The sequence below is a fragment of the Pteronotus mesoamericanus genome, unplaced genomic scaffold (genome assembly GCF_021234165.1).
Source record: "Pteronotus mesoamericanus isolate MK-2021 breed Mesoamerican mustached bat unplaced genomic scaffold, CSHL_Meso_final contig_221, whole genome shotgun sequence".
Taxonomy (NCBI): Eukaryota; Metazoa; Chordata; class Mammalia; order Chiroptera; family Mormoopidae; genus Pteronotus; species Pteronotus mesoamericanus.
Genome location: NW_026555092.1, coordinates 14,914,214 through 14,936,801, shown reverse-complemented (window position 1 = coordinate 14,936,801; position 22,588 = coordinate 14,914,214). Strand labels below are relative to the sequence as shown.

The following is a 22,588-nucleotide window of genomic DNA, read 5'->3' as shown; positions in this document are numbered from 1 at the left end:
CTTCGTCCTCCTCCATTCATGCCAAGGCCTCTGTGGCCTTGTGATTGCGCACCTTCCTCTTGGAGCCCCTTGACGGCGACCAAGCCCTTCTTGTTCTTGGCCTTCTCTGGCCTGGGCCCCTGGTGCCCCATTCTTGCCTGAGTATTCCCCTCCTTTCCCGAGCTTCTCTGGCTGTTGTTCCCCAGGCTTCAGCGCTGGCTTTTCTTCCTTTTTGCTCAACACTAGCTCCTTGTGAGAGCTCACGTACCCCATGCTACCAGTCACTGTATCTCTGCTCCAGCCCAGGCCTCCCCAGCTTCTCCTCCTGCGTATGCCCTGGGTCTCACAAACAGCATGGCCACACTGAACGTTTCACCTTCTCCCGAGTCTCCCATTGGTGCCTGTCACCTTCACATACGCAGTCACCCAGACAAGACCTCAGCATCGCTTGAATCTCTTCCCTCTTCAGCTCCTTTAAATCAGTCCCAATTGCCTGGCCTATTGTACGAGTCCCCTGATTGGTCTACCCCACTCTAAGGCATGATGCAGGGGTTACCAGCATGAATTTGAGTGCCAATCTGCCTGGTTAGAGTCCCAGCTCTACCACCTACTATCTGTGTCATCCTGGTAAGTTACTTAACTTCCCTATGTCTCATTCAATGAGATTATAATAGATAATAACAGCAACCTCTAGTATAGGTTGTTATGAGATTTAAATGAGTTAATGTATGCCCCACAGTACAATGCCTGATACATGGTAAGTGCAATAAAATTTTATTTTTATTTTTGTGTTGTTTATTTATTTATTTCACAAAAATTTTAAATGCTTACTATATGTAGACATTTCACTAGGCATTAAGGAACATAATAATGAACAACGAAAATGATTCCTGCCCCCTCCCATCCCCCGCCTTGCCCTGGGTCATCCTTCAAGGCAAAAGGTCACCTGTTTGATTCCTGGTCAGGGAACATGCCAAGTTTCTGGTGTTTCTGGTTTGGTCTCTGGTCTGGGCTCATGTGAGAGGCATCGGATTGATGTTTCTCTCTTCCATTAATGTTTTTCTCCTTTTCTTTCTCCTTCTCTCCCCCTCTCTCCAAAAATGAAAAAAGAAAAAAAAAGTAAAAAAATAAAAGATTTTGCCCCCAAGAACTTCACAATGTGGAAGCCTTTTAATAAAAATCCCATGGAGTTCTGGTTTTCCGGAGCTTGATCAATGCCCCACCCTTTCCCATCTAAAACAAAACAAAGCAAAAGCAAACACAGCCTGGATTCCACATTTCCCTCCAGCTATTCTTCTAGTGTACTTTCCCATCTGTCAAGCTTCTTAAATTAGTTTATTCTGCCAGCAAGTATTTATTGCACACCTACTACATGCCAGGTGTTGTGCTGGGTGCTGGAGAGTCAGCCCTGAAGAGAAGAGACAAATCTCTACCCTCAATGAGTTTATCTTCTGGTGGGGGGCAGGGAAAATAAACACACATATCAACACGTATAATATCAATGATAGTGATAATGCTGTATTGTGAAATAAAGTTAGGTGGGGGGTGCAGAGTGATTGGGGGATTGGTGGCTACGTTAGGTAGGGGGTCAAGAGAGTCCTTGCTGAAGATATAACATTTGAGCAAAGACTTGCATGGAATGAGATCATCTGAGATCTAGGTGAAGGGGATTGAAGTTTTAGCACATGTTCTGCCGAAGCAAACACCAGAAGAGGATTCCAGGTAGAAGAAACACCAAATGCAAACAAGCATGAACTACTAGTGGAATGGCAAGAAGACTCTAGTAGCTGAGTGCGCAAGGCAGGAGCAGGGGCCAGAGCTTAGAGTGACCACACACCCAGTGTGCCCTGGACTGTCCCAGCATAGTTATTAGTATTGCCTCCTTTCACCTGCAAAGGTGCCCCAGGATTAAATGATAAATTATATAGTCACCCTACATATAGGCCATGGGAAGCAGTTGGCATTTTATTGTTAATGTGATAGGAAGCCTATAGATGGTTTTAAGAAGAAGTGACATGATCTGCCCTGGGTGGTGTGGCTCAGTGGATTGAGCGCCAGCTTGTGAACCAAAGGGTTGCTGGTTCGATTCCCAGTAAGTGCACATGTCTGGGTTGCAGGCCAGGTCCCCAATGGGGGGTGCACAAGAGGCAACTGACTGATGTTTCTCTCCCTCTCCTTCTCCCTCCCTTCCCCTCTCTCTAAAAATAAATAAATAAAATCTTTTTTTTTTTTTAAGAAGTGACATGATCTGACTAACATTTTAAAGGATTATGATCAAGTACTCAAAACACTCTTTTGGCTCCTGCAACACCCTGTCTTGCTCCCCTCCACCTCCCAATATCCTCTGACAGCTTTCTCTTCTGCTCAATGTCTAAATCTGGAGTTTCTCTAGGTCAGTAATTCTCAACCAAGGGTGATTTCTCTAGGGAACATTTGTTATTAGAGACATTTTAAATTGCACGACTGAAGCAGGTACTTCTGGCATTTAGTGGGTAGAGGCCAGAGATGTTGCCAGACTTCTACAATGCACAAAACAGCTCCATACAGTAAACAGTTTCCCAGGCCAAAATGTCAGTGATGTTGAAGTTAAGAGACCCTGCACTAGATTAGCACAGTCCAATAGAAATAGAATGGGAGCTGCATATACAATTAAATATTTCCCATAGCCACATTAAACATACTAAAGAGAAAACAAGTGAAGTTAATTTTTAAACAATTTTTTAAAAGATTTTATTTACTTATTTTTGGAGAGAGATGAAGGGAAGCAGAGAGGGAAACACAAATGTTTTAACTCTCATACGCTCCTTATTGGGAACCTGGCCTGCAACCCAGGCATGTGCCCCCACCAGGAATCAAACTAGTGACCTTTTGTTTCACAGGGTGGCACTCAATCCACGCAGCCACACTAGCCAGGGCTGAAGTTAATTTTAATAATATATTTTATTAAATCCAATAGGTATAAAATATTATCATTTCAACATATAATCTTTATTATAAAAATCAATGAGATATTTTAATTCTTTCCTTTAAAAAAAATCTGGTGTATATTTCACATTTACGACATATAACAATTTAGTCCAGCTACATTTCAAGTGTCTAGAAGTCACATGTGTCTCATGACTATTGTATTGATGGCATAGCTCTAGGCTCAGTAGTAGATAATATATCCTCATGTTTAAGAGCTGTATGAGGTCATAAAGCCTAATACATTGGCTCTGGGACCACACCGCCTTGTTGAATTCCAGCCCTTCCATTTTACTACCTGCCCATCTTAAGTAGAAATACTTCACTTTTCTGTACCTCTGTTTCTCATCTGTTAAGTGGGGATAATATTACTACTTTATAGAGTTGTTAAGGATTAAATGAGTTAACACTTACAAAAGAGTTTCAGGTGTTTTTGTAGTGCTTACCAAATGTTAGCTGTTCAGGTAGGCCCCTCCTCTGTCTCCATCCACACTCTCCCTCTAGGTAATGTCTCCTCCCAGAGTTTAAGTGCTCCCTCTTATCTAATGACTTCCAAATTTACATATCCAGCTTAGACCTCTTTTCTGAGGTCCAGAATCCCTGTGTAATTGTGCACCCCATTTTGATGACCCAGGCCATCTCACATGAAGGTACCCATAGCACAACCCTTGACCTTCCCCCTGAAAATCTGCTCACACAGGACAGATAACTGGGAGTCATGATTTCGGCCTTTCCAGGGAATGCACAGTGCATGGATTGAGCAACTTGTATATTGCTTGAGGTTTCCACTCCACTGGTGTGTGCCTACAGAGGTTATGTGAGTGCTGAAGACATTCGTCCGAAGAGTTCAGAGGTGTGTCTGGTGTGACCACCAGAGCCACCCAAGGAAGCACAGGCCGTAGGTCCTGACTGCTCATGCCGGCTGTGTATCAGCGCGTGTCTGCATACATGTGTTTGTGTACTTGGTCAAGTGGTTGTCATGTCTGTGGACGTGTGTGGAAGAGGGCATTGGAATACTCTTTCCTACCACCATTATCAAGTGTCTGTCTCCAAGCAGGTCTTGCTGTGACGGTGAAAGTGCAGTCATACTCAGATGACTAACCCCATTGTCCAAATGAAGGGGTGGCTTTCTCTGGGTCCTGGTGGGTGGGTCAAAGGGAAGGGCTTCTCTGACTCAGAGTCACCCCATCAAGCCCATCTTCTCGACTCCTCCTCCCTGCCTCCTCTTTGCCTCCTCTTCTTGGTACTGGCCCATGAAATGGCAGGTGAATCTCTGAGAGTCTTTTTTTTTTAAATATTTTATTTACTTATTTTTAGAGATGACGAGGGAGGGGGAAAAGGAGGAAGAGAAATATCAATGTGTGGTTGCCCCTCTTGTGCCCCCTACTGGGAACCTGGCCCGCAACCCAGGCATGTGCCCTGACTGGGAATGGAGCTGGCAATCTTCTGGTTTGCAGGCCAGCACTCAATCCACTGAGCCACATCAGCCAGGGCTAAATCTCTGAGTCTTCTCTGAGTCCTCCTCTCTAGGGGCTGGAGCCCTCACTGAGTGAGCAGTTTGGTGTTGGGGGTAGGCCGCCCTTTTGAGGCCTGCCACAGCTTCAGAATGAGCCCTCTCCTGGTGCTCTTGGCTTTCTAGGACAGCTCTGAATCTGGTGAACTGGGAACTGATTCCCAGGGACAACCGCTGCCACCACCATCCAGCCAGGTCTTCGGGAACCTTGGCCAGAGCCGGCCCTGCTCTGGTGGCGCAGCCACAACCACAGCCATTCCTTTTAGGGATGACAGCCACCTCTCACAGGTCTGACCACACTCCCACACACCTACCCCACCCCACCCCCGCGTGCACGCACACACATTCCATTTGCTTTGGACCCGTGTGGAAGAAGCTACTGAGGGATTCTTGTCCATGATCAGACCACAGCCACCCCCACCAACCCATACCAAAACAGACGTGTTGGTTCCCCGCAGAACCCCAAGGCTGGAGCCAGCGGGGTCGACCTTTGCACAAGCTGGTGCATCGGGGAGCGACACCTCCACAAATGGGCAGCGTCCGAGCAAACTGGGGACAGACAGGGACTCCTGGACTCCCCTGGAGGCCTCCAAGGGCACCTGCCCAAGGCCACCCAGCGCGCTGCGGCCGAGGCGGCGGAGCGGAGCCAGACCTCCCAGCCGTCGGTGGGGGCGGTGACCGCCGGGGGCCTTCCCACGGCTTGACCTGCGCGTCACCGCGGGGGCGAGGGGGCGCCTGAACGCCAGGGGCTACGGCGCGGAAAAGGGCCCTGGGAAAGGGCGGTGGCGGCGCCCCCGGGGCGGGGCCGGGGCGTGGCCGAGGCGGGCCGACTTCCAGGCTGGGAGCCGGCACCACCAGGCAGAGACCTGGCAGCCTGCTCTCACCATGAAGCGGCCAAGGGAGCCGAGCGGCTCCGACAGCGAGTCCGACGGACCCATCGACGTGGGCCGCGAGGGAGAGTTTAGGTAAGAGCCGGGATTAGGGACTGGACGCGCCGCCGGACTCTGCACGGGCCGAGACTAGTTCGTTGCCCTCTCCGGAGACGCAGGTGTGGGAGGTGGCCCGCAGGTGTGTGTAAGGGGGCGGGGGTGGGGTTGGGGGGGTGCAGTGTGTGCGGTTACACGCATGAGGGCCTCGGGTCCTGTGCGCCCTCGGCCATTTAGGGCTCGGGATGCTGGGATACTGGGATGCTGGGACGGAGGTAGCGTTCAGCTCGGGTCTGATGTCCAGCTGGTGATCTCTTTCTGTCGAAGTGCCCAAGTGAGGCTATTGGCAGGAGTTTTTCTCCCCGAAACTCTTAGGAAAACCCTCCATAGGCTATTGGCACCATACCCCCTATCCGGAATCCGCTGACCATACAGAACAACCACCCTTTCCCAATTTTACCTTAACTCGGGTGCACTTTTCATATAGTACACAGAAAGCTTCTAGGAGAAGAAAGACTTCTGTCCCTTGAGCACAGTGGACTTTGATATAAGGTTTCAATATTGAAGAAAATAATAGCTGACCTGCGCAGGGCCAGTGCACAGGCCTAGGCTCCAATTCCCGGGCCCTGCTGCCAATGTCTTTCCGCTCTTGATAAATATTCTGAGCCACTTCAGACCTGTAGAACAAACTACACGCAGATAGTTCTACTACTTCCCTTCTCTGAACAACCTAAACTTCAGTTTCCTTGTCTGCAAAATGAGTATAAATAATAGACCCAACCTCATGGGAATACTGGGAAAATCAAATGAGATCGTATATGTCAAGGGCTCAGAATAGGGCCCAGCGCAACAAATGCTTAATTAGTGTCAGGCACCCAGCACATGACACCAAAGCTCTGAAAGAACAGCAGGGTCTGACTGGGAGTCTGCAGGCCTGGATCCCAGCCCCGAATCTTCCACCAGCTGATCATGTGACCTTGGGCCATTGCTTTCCCTTTGCGAGTCTGTTTCCTCAGCAGTAAAATTGGGAGGACAGAAAGGACTCTCTGATCTCTCCTGGCTCATCCAAATCTAAATCTCTAGAATAGAATTGGAGGCGGAGGGGAGGGGGTTCAGTTTATTCTTAGGGATGCTTTTGAGGGTATTTCATAATTTCAATGATCTCCAGTTTCGGAGACCAGGGGATCCTGCCTCAATCACAAATCCTAGTAAAATTCCACCAGCTTTCAATTATTCATAGCTTATAATTGGCAGTAAGGCAATAGATATTCTCCTTGCATCCTGTATGTTAGGTTTTGGGGTATATAATATAATTTCCATGCAACTTAGTAGCATTTAAAAAAAAATTCCTCACCCAAGGGTATGCTTATTAATTTTAGAGAAAGAGGAAGGGAGAAAAAGAGAGAGTGAAAGAAGCATCAATGTGAGAGAGAAATATTGATTAGTTGCCTCCCGTAGGCACCCTGACAGGAGATTGAATCTGCAACCTAGGTTGTGCCCTGACTGGGGATCGAACCTACAACCCTTTGGTGTGCAGGATGACGCTCCAACCAACCAAGCCACCGAGCCAACATGGTATCCTTTTTAAGTTGTTTAGCAGAAACTGCTCTTTAGAGAAGCAATTCTCTGAGTCTGCGCCTGCTAGGAGCACCACGTGGTGGTGGTGGAGGAGGGTCTCAAATTCAATGTCACTAGGTTTTCATGAATCAGAGGTACAAGACTGACACCGGAAAGCTAGGCTGATCAGAGCTGGATTCTGTATTTCAATAATTTGCATTCTGGCCAGTGACGTGTCAGGTTACACAAAGCCCATGGACAGCACAGATGATGGAAGGAGAGACAGCCTATAGGCTGTGAGGGCACCCAAGCCGGGAGAGGTCACTTATAACCGAAGGCAGCAGGGAGGGCTTCTTGAAGGTGGTGGCATTTGGGCTGTGGCCTAAAGGATCAATGGGCAGTTTCTTCCTTTGCAGGAGTTTGTCCTTTCGGCCAGAGCCCATTTTGAGAGACTATGTCAATTCTTAGAGGAGCAGACCCCATCCGAAGAGAGAAAGCAGTTGGACATCTGGCAGAGCTGACTTATAGACCCCTCTTTGTAGCACTCACCAAAGGGCCCTCCCCCCAGCAGACATCAATGCTTCAATTCAGGGATCACTGAACGCTGCCTGCTGTGGCCCAGACCCTGGGCTGGGCGTGGGGGGCCCAGATGTATCCTGCTCAGCCTCTGCCCTCAGGGAACTCTCAGAGAAGAGGAGCTTCATGTACAAAGACAGCCAGATAAACAGTGGCAAGGGCCACGGGACTGGGGTAGCCAGCCTCCCTGGAGGTCAAAGGCAGGGCGCAAACCCCCCTCACTTAGAGATGTGAGAGTAAAGAGCTGAGTGTGTTCCGTGTCATGTGGGCATCTGCCCGGCGGTGGTACCCTGCCCCATCTGTGTGAATCGCCCACAGAGCTCCTATCTGAACCCAGCCTCCTTACACATGCTGGGGCTGAACTGAAAATATAGCTTCCCCTTCCCCTCTGCAAACATTTAATGGGCACCTGCCACATGCCAGGCACTGGGTCAATGCCTCTGGATTGTTCCTACGTGATTTAAGGCACATGGTAACCTTTGAAGTTAGATGGACCTGAGTTTGACGCTCGCCGCCATTAACATGGACATTTCTGAACCTCAGTTTTCTCCCTTACGAAATGGGGATGCTAATACCTACCTCACAGGGTGAGGCTTTGATGAAGTAATGAACCCAAATCATGTCTCCCTGTCTTGGCACAAAGTAACTTCCAGTTAATGCTGTTCTCTAATGGGTTGCCTTTCAGTTGGAGGGTACATGTTCATGAGGTCACACAGTCTAATGAAAAGACTGGAAGGCTGAAGACTGGATTTATTGGGCATCATTCTTTTTTTTTAATCCTTACCCAAGGATATGCTTGTTTGTCTTTTTTAATGAATTTTAGAGAGAGAGGAACTGGGCAGGGGGTGGGGGCAGGGAGAGCAAGAGAAACATTGATGTAAGAGAGAAACATCGATTGTGTGCCTCTTGTATGCACCCCCACTGAGGGATCAAACCTGCAGCCCGGTATGTGCCCTGACCGTGGATGAAACCTGCAACCTTCTGGTGCACGGGATGGAACGATACTCCAGCCAACTGAGGGCTAGGCATGATTCTTAACTCTCTGTCTTTGGCACTCCATCTATCAAATAATTATTTTTCCTAAATCTGAAATGGCCCCAATAATACTTAATTCACAGAGCTATTATGCAATAAATGAGAAATGCTGTCTAGGACAAAAAGTACTGGCTATGAGATTTACAAGATGTGACGATGAATATATGGGGTGCGTTGGGAAGAACAATAGATTAAAAGCCAGTAGACTTGGAATTTCCTCTAATTTGCTGTGTGGCCTGGAGCAGATCCCTTCCCCTCTCTGTGTTTCTTCATCTTACCAGGGGGCTCAGTGCTGTCTAAAATCCCTTCATTGGGGACATTGTGATTCTCTGCCTTTGGTTGATGCAAAATGAGTGGGATTATCTACAAGGGACCACAGTGGAATTCCCAAGGGGAAACGGAGAGTAAGCACTAAGGGTGGTCAGGACCGGCAGCCAGACCACCTAGAAAACTGCCCCCAACCCAAGAGACCACCCCAGTATTCTGGCTAGGGACCACTCGAGGTCCATGAAGCAGATCTTGGTGGTCAACATATCTTCTCTGGGTCTGTGAAAATCTGCCTTAGTTTCAGACTCTCAGCCAAGAAGCTCTCACATCTCCTCCCTGTCAGTGTCAGGGCCAGATCAGAGCTTGGAAGTGAGTGCAGGCTGAGCTCTGGGGAGCTTTAAGGATAAGGGGACTGGAGGGCTATTCAGACATACAGGAAATGGGAATTAAGAAGGAAAACAATGCTGAATCTGGAGCCAGAAGACATGGATTCCCATGCTGGCTTTACTTGTTAGCAGCTGCGTAGGCTGGGCAAGCTGCCTTAGCTCCTGAGCCTCAGCATCCTCCTCTGTAAAATGGGGCTTTTGTTAGGGTCACAGGAGGGAAATGCACACAGCGATGCCAGGAAAACTGTGAAGTGAGGTTTGCCTGTTAGATATGGGAGTGGGATAACACTGCAGAGAACAAGGGACCAGGAGACGGAGAAAGATGACAGAGCCACCTGCCTTGAAAGGGGTGCATCAGCCTCCAACGGATGGTCCCTGAGGAGGGATCAGGCTCAGAGGCAGTGACGTGGGCAAAGCTAACCCAATACCCCTAGAGATGCCTTATCCAGCCTGGGGGGACAAAGGCTGGGTTTCTTAGCAAACCCGGGCTCTTGGGGCTTGTCCTCAGTGAAGCTCTGTAAACAAGCTGCCCTACAGATCTCAGGATCTGGCCATGTGATCCCTGAACCTAGCTTGCTGGGCCATCCCTCCCAGGAGCTTTTGCTGGTCTTTTACCAGCCCTTCTTGTCCAGATGTTTGGATGGACATATCCTTTTCCAGATGTGGCTGCCCAAAGCCAGGGTGTAGCAGCAGGATTTGACAAATGTTGATCTGGTCCCTCCTGCAACCTTCTCTCTTTGAGCAGTTGATGAAAATAATTCAACCTCTGATGCCAAGAAGAGTAACTGGGGGGACTGGACTGGGACCTTCCTGGTGAGCCACATGTGCCTCCATTCCACAGAGGTCTAGGACGTAGATTTTATGGTGTCACCTCTCTGTTTCCCAGTAATGCCAAAGATGAGGGCAGAAAGAGCTCAGCCGTGAGCTCTTCCAAGCACTTGCTGGGGGGAGGAGTGTGGGGTGGGGGCCACAGGAGTGAATGAGACAGACAGGGGTCATGACCTCATGGAGCTTACAAGCTTGTTGGAGAGACAGACATTATTAACCAAATAATTGTGTAAATATAAAACAACAAAAGGGCATAAATGCTGTGAATGCAGGATGCTGGGCATAAATGCTGTGAATGCAGGATGTTGGGAGAGTGTACAGTAAGGGATATGTACTTAGTAGGAGGGGGGATGTCAGAAAAGTCTTCCCCAGGAAGGTGACATTTGAGCTGAGACCTGAGAGTGGTATAAATTATTAGGCAACAGGGCTGGAGCTTGGGGGTGGAGAGACAGGGTGGGCCAGAGAATTCTAGCCTGGGGGAACAGTATGTGCAACCACAGGAAGAGGCACACAGAGCAAAGGAGTTGTGTCAAGGAGGTGACTGGGGGGGGGGGGGGGCGGGGGGGGGGGCTGGCTGGGCCACGTGAAAGACCGTGGCCTTGATCCTAAAAACACTGGGAAAACCCCTGAGGAGTTTTAAGAAAGACGAGATCAGATTTGCATTGAAATGATCATTCTGCCCCCTGATAGGGAGAAATGGGTACCAAGGGGCCCAACACTAGACTCCTGCCGTTGTCCAGATACAGGCTGCTAGAGGCTTGCCCTTGCTGGTGTGGCTCAGTTGGTTGAGCATCGTCCAGTACACCAAAATCTTGGGGATTCGATTCCCAGTCAGGGCACATACCTAGGTTGTAGATCCAATCCACAGTCAGGGCACATATGGGAGGCAACAAATCAATGTTTCTCTTTCTCTAAAATCAATAAACATATTTTTTTAAAATAAAAGACAAAGAAAGAAAGATGATAGAGTCTTGGTCCTGAGACTGGCAGTAGAGATGCGGAGGACAAATGTGAGATGTATTTTAGGATTGAAAAGGTGGGGTGAGGACCACGGAGGAATCCAGGACAGTGGCCAGGTGTCCCCCTTGCAGGACTGGGAGGCTGGCTGGCTCGGCTGAGACAGGAACCCAGGAGGAAGAGGAGTGTGAGGTGGAGGCAAGCTCAGGGGGTCCTGTTCAGGAGGGTGGCATTTCACATTTGAAATGAGAGGGGAGTCACCTTGTCTCAGGTTGTTTGTTGACCTGGCCCTGGTGTTTCTCCATAAAGGTGAGTGTCTGGAGGGTGGGGCCTGGCTGACCCATCCAGTCCAGCCCTGGGCCTGAGTGGGACCTCTCGGGTTTTGGCAAGTTAAGGATCCTCAGTGCAACCCAGCAAATGCCCTCCATTCCAAAAGGGCCTCTGAAGCAGGAAACCGTTAAGAGGGCGAGCAGTTGGGGAAGATTTGGGTCCGTCCAGGCAGGGAAAGCCCCCAGGGCTGAGCGTCTTCCCTGTGATAAGAACTCCTGGGGTGTGAACAAATATCCTTCCTTTAGCCAGGCCTTTGGAGCGGGGCCGACGAGATGCTGATCTGGGGCCTTTTCGGGGGAGGGGTGGGCAGCAGGGGAGTGTCCCCAGGGTCCTGAGAGGGGCCTGTGACCCAGATGCCGCTCCCCCTCGTCCCCAGCCGCGCTGCGTGGGAGGTGGCGGCAGCTGCAGCCGCAGCGGAGGGCGGACAGCCGGCGCGCCCGGCCCGTGGGAAGCAGCGGCATCTGCTCTTTCCACGCTGATTCCCAGCGGCTCCTTCTGAAACCCAACCCGCCGGCCGCCCGCCGCCGCTGGCCCGTGCCCTCGCCCGCCCCGCCCGGGATCGCGTTGCAGGAGCCAGAGTGGCCAGAGGCCTTTCCGATGCCCGCCCCCTAGCAGCCCGCAGCGGGGGAGGGGGCGTGGGGCAAGGGCAGAGGTGAGACCCAAGCCCCCCTCTGCCCCCAGCTGCCCCGGGACAGTTAACCGAGTGCTGGGAAGCACTTGGCCCAGGGAGAAACGCGTACCCCCCGCCCCCGCCCCGCCAACTCCCCCCGCCCCAGGGAGAAGGGAGAGGCTGCGTCCCCTCCCACGCCTGCTCTGTGCTTCCTTCCAGCCTGGGAGACCACAGCCGCCCGGTAGGGGGCTGTGCTCGCCCAGAGGTCAACCCAGGCCCGGGCGATGGTCCCCAGCTCTGAGAGTTGGCCTTTCTCTTCCTCTCCAGCCAGATGGCCAGGCCGCTGTCCACCCCCAGCCCTTCTCAGATGCAAGCCAGGAAGAAACGCAGAGGGGTGAGTGTCCCAGCAGAGTTGCCCAAACCAGAGGTTTACCCTGTGTCCCTAGGGCCCCAACCTCAAGAAACCTGGTCAGAAACATCACCCCAAGAGAGGCTGTCTGGGTTCAAATCCTGGCTCTGCAAAGAGCTAGCGGGATGACTTTGGGCAAGACACTTACCCTCTCTGTGCCTCATTTCCTCAACTGTGTCACTGAAATAATGACAGTACCCATCTCAAAGTGTTGTTTTGAAGATTAAGGGAATTAATGTAACACACTCAGAACAGTACATGACACAATTAGCCACTCTTATTTATTCTAGCCTTCCTCCTCTTCCCTCTGAGCCCAGAACTTTCATTTTTTCTCCGTGCCCCGAGGGGTGGGGGTGGGGGGACAGAAGAAGGAGGCCCCCTGCTTGCGGTTGGCCATCTTGTCCCAGCCCCACTTCCCCCCAAGATGCAGCTGTGTGGAGTCTAGAGACCTGGGACCTGGCAGAGACCAGCCTTGTGATTCACTAATCAGGAAACTGTCTGTCCAGCCCTTATTTTCTTTTTTTTTTTTTAAAGATTTTATTTATTTAATTTTTAGAAAAAGGAGAAAGGAGGGAGGAAGAGAGGGAGAGAAACAACAACGTGTGGTTGTTTCTCATGCGCCCCCTACTGGGCGCCTGGCCTGCAACCCAGGCCTGTGCCCTGACTGGGAATCGAACCCACGACTCTCTGGTTCGCAGGCTGGCACTCAATCCACTGAGCCACATCAGCCAGGGCAGCCCTCATGTCTCTACTGGTAAAATGGGACTCATAATTTATGCCCTGCTGTCAGTGTTCTGCTACCAGTATTGTGAGATGAAAATGAGAGCGTGTGAATGAAAGGCCTTCACAGCTGGAGAGGGTGATGCCTAAGCCTCCTCTGACCTCATGACCCAGCATGCGAAGGGGTACTCCTGGCCCAGCAGGGGTTCTCCGGGGTCTGCTCCAGGGCTGTGGCTGGTCCCTGTTTTGATTGGTTGGTGCTGTACCAGGGGTTAAATGTTTTGAATGGCCTCCACTACAGACCAAGACAAGAGATGTGAGTTCTCCCAACTTTACAATTCCTTGCTGTGTGACCTTAAACAAGTCACTGCCTCTCTCTGAGCCTCAGTTTCCTCGTCCATAAAGTAAGAATAGATTTATCTCCCTCACAAAAATATTGTAAAGGAAAATATGAGTCAGTGTCCATCAAGGCGTATTGAGCCCTGGCTGGTATGGCTCAGTGGATTGAGCACAGGCCTGTGAACTGAAAGGTCACTGGTTTGGTTCCTGGTTAGGGCACACGCGTGGGTTGTGGCTGGGGGTGGGGGCGGCTGTTGGGAGGGTCCCTGATTTGGTGGTGTGTGGGATACAAACGATCATGATGTTTTTCTCATATACAATGTTTCTCTCCCTCTCTTTCTCCTTCCCTTCCCCTCTCTCTAAAAATTAAATGAAGTCTTTTTTTTTTAAAAAAAGGCATGTTGAACTGACATTGAAGAGCTTATGTGTAAATTCTTGTCATTGTCTTTTAGATCATAGAGAAACGGCGCCGAGACCGCATCAACAGCAGCCTTTCTGAATTGCGGCGCTTGGTCCCCACCGCCTTTGAGAAGCAGGTATGTGGCGTTGCTGATTGTGCTGGAGGAAACCTGTGTGAGTGGCAGATGGGGTTCGTGGCTCATGGCATCTCTTATTGATTGGTAGCAACTGTCTGCAGTCCTGTGATATCATTTACCGATATCTGTCACTGGCCAGGGATGAGGGGAATGGAAATTTCTATTTATTGAGGTATCTCAGGTGTCGTGGCTTTATGTCTACTACTTCACTTAATTGAATCCTCAAAATGATCCTGGAGAGTAGGCATTATTATGCCCATTGCACAGGTAAGGAAACTGAAGCACAGAGAGGTGAAGTAACTTACACCAGGTCACACAACCAGTAAACAGCAGAGCAGAACTGGAATACAGAGCTCTGTGATTCCAAAGTGCCCTAACCTTCTACACTACTGACATTTCCAAAGCTACTGGAACATGGAACAGGCTGCTCAGGGAGTGCGCACTCTGACAGTGAGCATGTTAGAGTGGAGAGGCGGCAGTGGGGGTCAGATGGTTGCCCTAGTTAGATGGCCCCAGAGCCTCTCCCCTCGTGTTCCAAAGCATGGTTCTAGGTCACGTGTTCTCCCTTCTGCTGGTGAGAACGAGCCAGTCATTCCACAGACTTCCACTGAAACCTTCGCAAGACCAGCCATGAACCAGACCTGCCACCTGCCCTCAAAGGGCTCACACGGCGAATCTGACCCTCAGGTTTCACCTGGGAGACCAGGTGATGCTGGTGGCTTCAAAAACACTTTCCAAGAAAGAGAATAGAGGAAAAGCAAGTGCTTTGGAGGGTAAGATGATGAGCTAGATCTTGGGCTCCCCAGAGAGCTGGTCTAGGGGGTGGGTGGGAGCGCAGGACTGGCGTCCTGGTGCTGGTGTATGAAGCCACGGAGATAGATGAGAACCTCTGGGGAGAGTGTGCGCGGAGAGGAAAGTGAGCCAACACCGGCTAGGACAGCACCGTTTTCAGGGGCAGGCAGAGCAAGAGGCTTGGTGAAAGGAGAACCGAGAAGTCATGGAAGTCAGGGGAGCAGAGGTGTCTGGGAAGATGGTCAGCAGTGCACTGGACAATGGACTAACGTGAGAACTGAGCATGATCTGTTCAGTTTGGAGACCTCAGCCAAAGCAGAGGCCCCTTTGCAGGCAGTGATGGAGGGGGAGGAAGATGAGGAAGCAGAGACAGTGGGTGCTGGTAACGCTGTGCTGGGGAGGTGAGCGACAGGTCAGCTGGAAGCCTTCACTCTTCTGTCTCCTGTACACACAGGGTTCCTCCAAGCTGGAGAAAGCTGAGGTCCTGCAGATGACGGTAGATCACTTGAAAATGCTCCACGCCACTGGCGGGACAGGTACTGATGTGCTACTCTTCTGGGAGTCATTTATGCAGCCAGTATTTGGGGGCTGGGCCCTGGGGATACACGAGTGAGTGAAGACGTTGTCCCTGCTGTCATGGAGCTCAGTCTGTAGAGAAGCTGAAGCAGATCCAGGCAACACATTCACAAGCTTGTCTCTCTTCTTTTTGGGGCACCTCCCTCTCCACTCTCGGTGTCTGCATTTATCATAACTCTTTCCTCAACTCAACTCCTTCTCCAAAAGACTGTTCTGCTGACCCTGCCCCCAGGGCCTCATTAAGCATTAGCCTGCATGAGCTCATTCTCACTGGGATCCCAGTGGGAGCAGCGTGCCTGGGATTTTTTAGCCACAGATGGTTCTCTAGTGCACCCACCACTGGTCTAGCCTTCTGGGCTGTTGTGTCCTTGGCATTGCTAGGGTCATATGTCATGCTCACAGCTGAAGATCAGTTGCGCGGGATTATCATAGAATAAATATGTTACTCCTTCCGTAATTTTGAGTTCATCTATTACAATAAAGACATTGAACTATGGCTTTAAAAAGACTTTTGGACAAATAGAAATTTTGGCTACATGGAGCCTCTCTGTGTATTTTGATGATTTCACAACTGGAAAACCTGGAAAGCTCCACAGACCTTGGCCACGAGGTCCTAAGCCCTAAAACCTTCACTTACTCCCTTTGGAGGGGACAGTTGCATTTTAAGTGGCCCAACCTGGTGCCTTCCAGTGTGCAGCAGTACCATCCGGGGGCAGGCAGAGTGCTGGGCCCCACCCCAGCGATTCCGGGGCAGTAGGTCTGGGCCGAATGTGAAGGCGAGGAAGCACGCCCGATGACCCGGATGCCGGTGGTCACTCGGAGAACTTTTGTCTAAGCAATGCCTAGCCAACAGTAGAAACTTCCGTGACTCATCAACCGGTGGAGAGGCACTTCAAACTGCATCTGTGGTTTCCCAAATAAAAGAAAAATAGTGACAACATAGGGGCAGCATTTCATCGTTTCAGAATGCTTTCACTAGGGTTATCCCTTTTGGTTCTCACAAAACCCTCTTGGGTGGCGGGTGGTCACCCCCATCCTCGGGCCAAGGGCCCGTGGGAAGGCAGGACTGTGGTGGAGAGCGCTAGCTTTGGATTTAGATGCTGGGCTTTGTTCATGAAAATTAACTGAGATAATGCAAATTAAGTGCTAAGTAAGAACTCAGAATGCTAGTTAGAAAGAACAGTGAACACTGAAGGTGAAGGGATTTGTCAAAGCCAGCCCAGCCAAGCCTACGGCAGAGTCCGCGAGGCCTGCTTCCAGACAGAGTCCCCTGCCCCGCCGGCCTTCTGCAGGGCCTCAGCTGCGGGCCCGCGACCAGGTGTTTGCTGCCGTAGTCCCGAAGCCAGTGCTCTTCCGTGTCTGCCCGGAAGGTGGTATGGAGAGAAGGGCGGGTGTGGAGAGGCAGTGGACCGTCCACCTGGTTGTTCCTCTCTGAAGTCTGCCAAAGAGAGGGTCCCCAGCCTGATGGCAGCAGCTGACAGCGGGGTCCTGCTGGGGTCCTGCTTTCCAGTCGACCCATTCTGCTGGATGACAAACTGGAATTCCTACGGCGGCCAAGCTGTAAATGGTAGCTAACTTTTAACTTAAGGAGCATTTTTGTTGGCCATTTCATTTCTTTCTTTCCTTTTTTTTTTTTTTTTTTTTTAAGGCAGAGAGGAAGGGAGGGAGAAAGAGAGAGAGAAAAGCATCAATGTGTGGTTGCCTCTCATGTTTCCCCTACTGGGGACCTGGCCTGCAACCCAGGCATGTGCCCTGACTGGGAATCGAACTGGGGACCCTTTGGTTCTCAGGCTAGTGCTCAATCCTCTGAGCCACACCAGCCAGGGCAGCACCATTTCACTTCATTTCACCTCACAGTTCTATGCAGCAGGCACTGTTATATGCTAAGGAACTAGTTGCACAAACAGGTCAAGAGACTGGTCCACGGTCAGGCAGCTTGTGAAGTAGCCTCCAAAGACCTCAGGCTTCATGGCTACACTATACTGCCTTCTCCAAGGAGTGTCCCAGCATCTGCCCACACCAGCAGGCAGGATTGTCCTATACTGCCACGTGCACAGTCCTGTCACACCTGGCAAATGTCTACTTAAGTTACTGTGGTCACAGTTTCTTCTTTGCATTAGTCATAAATTGCGCTGAAAATAATACTTTACATTTTATAATGCTTCATAGTTCAGTTCAACTCATTTGATCCTCACAACCCAGTAGGGATGATGGTTCCCACCTTACAGATGAAGGGACTGGGGCTCAAAGAGGCGAGGTGACATGCCCAAAGTCACACGGGGAGTGAGGAGGGGAGGCAGGTCCAGAATTCAGGCGGCCTGCCCCCGGTTCATTGTGCGTGCCCCTTGCTGGGCAGGCCCTCATCACAGCTCACTTTGCAGGATTCTTTGATGCCCGAACCCTGGCAGTGGACTTCCGGAGCATCGGTTTCCGGGAGTGCCTCACCGAGGTCATCAGGTACCTGGGGGTCCTGGAAGGACCCAGCAGCCGCGCAGACCCTGTCCGGATTCGCCTTCTCTCCCATCTCAACAGCTACGCAGCCGAGATGGAACCTTCACCCACGCCTGCCAGCCCTCCGGCCTTCCCTGCCTGGCCCTGGTCCTTCTTCCATAGCTGCCCAGGGCTGTCAGCCCCCAGCAGCCAGCTTGCCATCCTAGGAAGAGTGCCGGGCCCCGTCCTCCCCAGCGCTGCCTCCCTTGCATACCCCATCCCGGCCCTCCGAACAGCTCCCGTGCGCAGAGCCGCCGGCACCATCCTGCCAGCCCGGAGGAGTCTGCTGCCCAGTCGAGGGGCATCTTCTACCCGGAGGGTCCGCCCTCTGGAGAGGCCAGCTGTCCCCCTGCCCTTGGTCCCCAGTGGCAGGGCTGCCAGGAGCAGCCATGTGCCACCCCTCCTGCGGTCTTCTCCCCCCACATCCCCTGGTGTTGGGAGGTCCCCTGCTCCTGCCGCTGTTCCTGCCCCCAGGCCCTCTTCCCTGGGGCTGGAAGGGAGGCCCTCAGGGGCCGTGCTCTGCCGCTCCTGGGTCTCTGAAATCACGCAGGTCGGGGCTTTCTGAGCTGTCTTCCCTGGCCCCCCGGACCCCCCTGCCCCGCCAGGAGTAAGGAAGATTCTTTTTCCAGGAGCTCTGAAAGTGGCTCTGCCTCTTCTGCCCTGCCTCCTGGACTGGCTCTCGTGTGAAGGCGCCTTCCCCATCGGAGGCTCCCTCCTCCTTTGGCCCATCTCCCCTCCTCACTGCTTGTCCCAGCATGTCCTCCTGGCTCTCATGATGCTGCTCTGACCTCAGAGGCTTGGTCTCACTTCTTACCTGGACAGACGAGTCCCGGGAGAGCCCCAAGAGCTGTGCCCAGACCCCTCTCCCACCCTGTATACATGGCAGCAGGCATGAATCTCAGTTCTGGGAACACAGCTTTGACCTAAAAAGCACAACGGCCTGAGGCTGGCTGCTTCCCAAGAGAGATCAGCCCCCAATCAGGAGCAATGACTGACTGGCTGCAGCCTTCCCAGGACGAAGGGGCTGGAACACGGTGTCCGCCTTGCTTCCTGAGACAGTAAAGGAACAGGGGCCACAGAGAGGTTTCCTGGGAACCCTGTCTGCCACTGCCCACCACGGCCAAGGCACCTCTTCCCAGCTGTAGGCTCCCACCCTCCAGCTGACCAACAGGTTCCCTGCACACAGCCGGGAGGTTTCCTGGCATCAGTAAGGCTCCACGACAGGGTGTCCTTACCACCAGGCCTGGGGCAGCGCTCTCAGACAAGAGCCAGAATTGAGCGAAGAGAACCCAGCTCTCGGCCTCTCGCACTGTCACCTTCCTCCAGGCGTGTGGTCCCTGTTGGGCGCGCTGTGTGGACAGCCATGTTCCCACGTGATGGCGCCCAGCGCGGAATCCTCCTGGGATTCAGAACCAGACGTTTGTGCTGCCTGGTTTGCATCCGGCTCACGGAGCCCAGACTGCTAGGACAGCCAAGAGCTGTCAGGCTGGACGAAAATAACCACGAGGAGGGGCGAGAGGAAGGACAGTCAGAGGCAGCCAGGCCCTGCAAGGTCACCCAGTGGCTCGAGGGCCTGAGATCCTATTCACCCAGGATTCCAAGCAGCTGGTGCTGCTCAGAAGCCATTTCATTACCCAGCTCCGACCCAGGCCACTTTTCCTCTAAAGGGAACAAATGACCCAGCGACCATTCCCAGCAGAAGAGCAGAGTCTAGACAAGATTGGGGCAGACCCAGGACTGACATTGGTAGGACCAGTGTTGCCAGACCTGTTATTAAAATGTGGTAACACATCTGTGCTAGATGGCAAATACCTGCTTCCCCCGCGTGGCTCTGAGTGTCCCCCGCCACATGGCTTTGCCCCCGGGGACCCCTGTGCTGGTTAATACCTGGCAAACCCAAGGTCATGGGATCTGCCAGCTGGCAAATTGTTTGTTGGTGCTTATTTCACACCGGTTATTAAATACTTCGAATGTCACCGCTGGGAAGATTCTCCCACCCCCACCCTGTGAAAAAACTGCCCTCCCCAGAGTCTAAAATGAGGGGACTCCCCAGGCTCACAAGTAGTTTGCAAAAACCCTAGGGAAAAAGGACCCATTCAGAGAAATGGGTCAGAGGACAGAGGTCATTTAAATGACCCAGAAAGCTCTTTTGCAAAGGCAAATTCCGCAAGGAGGCATAAAGAATTCAAGTAATGCTTTTGCTCCTTTCTGTTAGTTCCATCAGACTGCTGTCCTGTGCCCCTCAGAACCTAAAGGAGAGAGGGTATCATTTCAAGGAGAGGGTTCCTGGCCTGGGGTGCTCCTGAGGAAGACAGAGAGCAGGGCTCAGCAGGCTCCCAGGAACTGGGACGTGGAAAGGGGAAGGTGGCATAAGGGTAAGACCAACTCCACCTGTCTCCCAAAAGGCAGGAAGAACGCCTTCCTCTTCCTCCCACTCTGGTTCCTCCCCTTCCTGCTCCCCCCACTCCCCTGCTCCCCCTACCCCGCCTCCACGCCTCCCTCTCCCTGGCTATCCCAGGCGGTGACTCACTGCTCCAGGGTACCAGGTTGGTCCTGTGGTTTGGAGACTTCCTAGCCTGGGCATTTACTCATAGTGGGACTGTAGGAATCCCCTGTCCATGTTTCCAGCGCCCAACTCCGAAAGAATCTGTTGACACCATTGAATGAGGTGGAAATGGTCCAGAACTTTGAGCATCTTCATGATATTGGGTTCATTCTCCCTGAGAGATTGTCGGGGGAAAGATGTGGATGTCATTGTTTCTGTGGTTGAAGATTTGTATCTTTTGTTTGTATTCCCAAGCCTTTCTGGTGCCCCCGACTCCCACCCCATTGCTGGGGATGTTGCAGACATCCAATAAAGTTGTTCTGTTGTTTTTTTAATTCTGGAATTCTGGAAACTTCTGAGTGATTTTACTTCTTGAGTATCTCTGGAGTCCGTTCACTTCTCTCTGAACCCACAGCCATCCCCCCGACTGATCACATCGCCTACCCCGACAACACCGCCCTGCACAGGTCGCCTCACTCCCCTCTTGCTTTGTCAATCGGTTGTCAGCAGCAACAAGAGAGAGCTTGAAATGTGCAAGTTATATCATATCACTTCTGGTTTAAAAGCCTCACTCTATTACCCTGTTATTCCAAAAATAAAATCTAAGCTTTTCTTCATCTGGTCTCAACCGCACTTCCAGCCTCATTTCTTGCTAACCCGTCTTGTTGCCCGTGCTTCTCTACCCTGGCCCACCTCCATGTCTTCCACATTCCAACCACGCCCCTACCTCACGGACTTTGCATATGCTGTTCCCTCTCCCAGAATGCTCTTCCCCTATCCTTTGCTTGGCTGAGCTCTGCCTATCTGCAGGCCTTGGCTTAAAAGTCACCTCCTCAGAGATGCCTCCCCTGACTACTGTGCTGGACTAGTTAACCTGTCTCAAAGTCCCCGATTCTTTAATCTCTGCCTTTATAAGGAACTTGCCACTGCACATCCTCTGATGTGTGTACTTCTTGGTTGACTGTCTCCCTGAGGGCATGTAAGCTCTGAGAGGCGAGGCCGTGCCTCCTTCACTCTCCACCAGCCGGACGTTTTTCCCAGCTCAACGTCAGTGTTCAGTAAACATTTGCTGAATACGTGAACTGGGGAGGTGAGGAGCCTTCCACACTCAAACTGCTGGATGGTACAGGCCTCAGCAGAGGGGAACCACCCACTGGACAACTTCAGAAGGAGGCTGGACGGCAAAGTGAGAGCCAGGGCCAAGGGACTGGAAGTTCTGGCCAACAGCGAGGGGGCTCTGGCCAAAGAAAAGTGTGAGTGTCCTGGCCCTGGAGTGCACATGACAGCTGAGAACAAGCAGGCGTCCCCGCCAGCAGGTATTGCTGTCACCACCCTTGGCCTGGCTCTCTCCGATGGATTTGCAACAAATGCAATAAACATTCACAGAAGTGTGTTCCAAGTCAGGCATGGCTGAGCCAGAGGTGACAGAGACACTGTCACCCTGGGGGCACGTGCCCTCTATCTACGTGACAGTTTGGTGAGGTGAGAGTGGAGAGAGAGGTCTGTTGAAAGGCTGAGGGGTCACAGAGGGTGGTATCTGCTTCTGCCTCATGTGGTCATGGGGGGAGTGCAGGGAGGAAGGCTTCCTGGAGGAGGATGAAGCAAGGCATCCGAACAGCAGGGGGAACCAGGGAACCTGTGTGCAAAGACCTGGAGACGTCCTAAGGTGAGCTCTGGAAGCTGGCGCTACGTTGAACACAGGCCTTCAGCAACAGAGGGGAAGGTTAGGCTAAGTCTGGGCATTGAAACCAGATTCCCTGGGTTCAGGCTCCAGCTCCATTGCTTATCAGGGTTATGGCCTTGGACAAGTTCCTTAACGCCCCCTGAACCTCAGCCTTTTCATCTATAAAACAGAGAGATCCAGAAACTGCTACTGTTAACTGAGAGGTAACTATGCACCTGACATCATGCTAAATGCTTTTCTTAGAAAGTCCCCATTTTACAGCTAAGAAAACTGAGCCAAGGCACCGTCTCCTAAGGTTACGTGAAAAGTGAACGCTTGGGTCATACGAAACACTCGTCATCGTTCGTGTCATTAATGGGAAGAGGCTGGACCGGAATTGTGAAAGGCCTCAGTGCCAATGCAGGGTTTGGGCTCCAACCGGCAGGCAATGGAAGCCACAGGGGGTTCTGTCAGGTAAATGCCAAGATCAGACCTTGTGTAAGAAACCCCTGCTTGGACTGGTGTGGATGGCTGACCAGGAGAAGGAGTGTTCAGACTCCACTCCACCCATCCACTGGAAATATCTAAAT

At 51.7% G+C, this 22,588-nt stretch overlaps 1 protein-coding gene across 1 annotated transcript; it reads left to right on the top strand.

Moving 5' to 3' along the window:
* Positions 1 to 5,302: 5,302 nt before the first annotated feature.
* On the top strand, positions 5,303 to 20,678 carry HEYL (hes related family bHLH transcription factor with YRPW motif like). The gene is made up of 5 exons (XM_054572027.1): positions 5,303 to 5,421; positions 12,256 to 12,322; positions 13,849 to 13,932; positions 15,179 to 15,260; positions 17,682 to 20,678. Exons 1-5 carry the CDS (start codon positions 5,342 to 5,344, stop codon positions 18,353 to 18,355), a joined length of 987 nt encoding a protein of 328 aa, XP_054428002.1. The 5' UTR covers positions 5,303 to 5,341; the 3' UTR covers positions 18,356 to 20,678.
* Positions 20,679 to 22,588: the final 1,910 nt, after the last annotated feature.

Coding starts and splice junctions, on each gene's coding strand:
- HEYL (XM_054572027.1), top strand. CDS start 5,342: ATGAAGCGGCCAAGGGAGCCGAGCGGCTCCGACAGCGAGTCCGACGGA. Junction 5,422..12,255: donor GGCCGCGAGGGAGAGTTTAG/GTAAGAGCCGGG, acceptor CTTCCTCTCCAG/CCAGATGGCCAGGCCGCTGT. Junction 12,323..13,848: donor CCAGGAAGAAACGCAGAGGG/GTGAGTGTCCCA, acceptor ATTGTCTTTTAG/ATCATAGAGAAACGGCGCCG.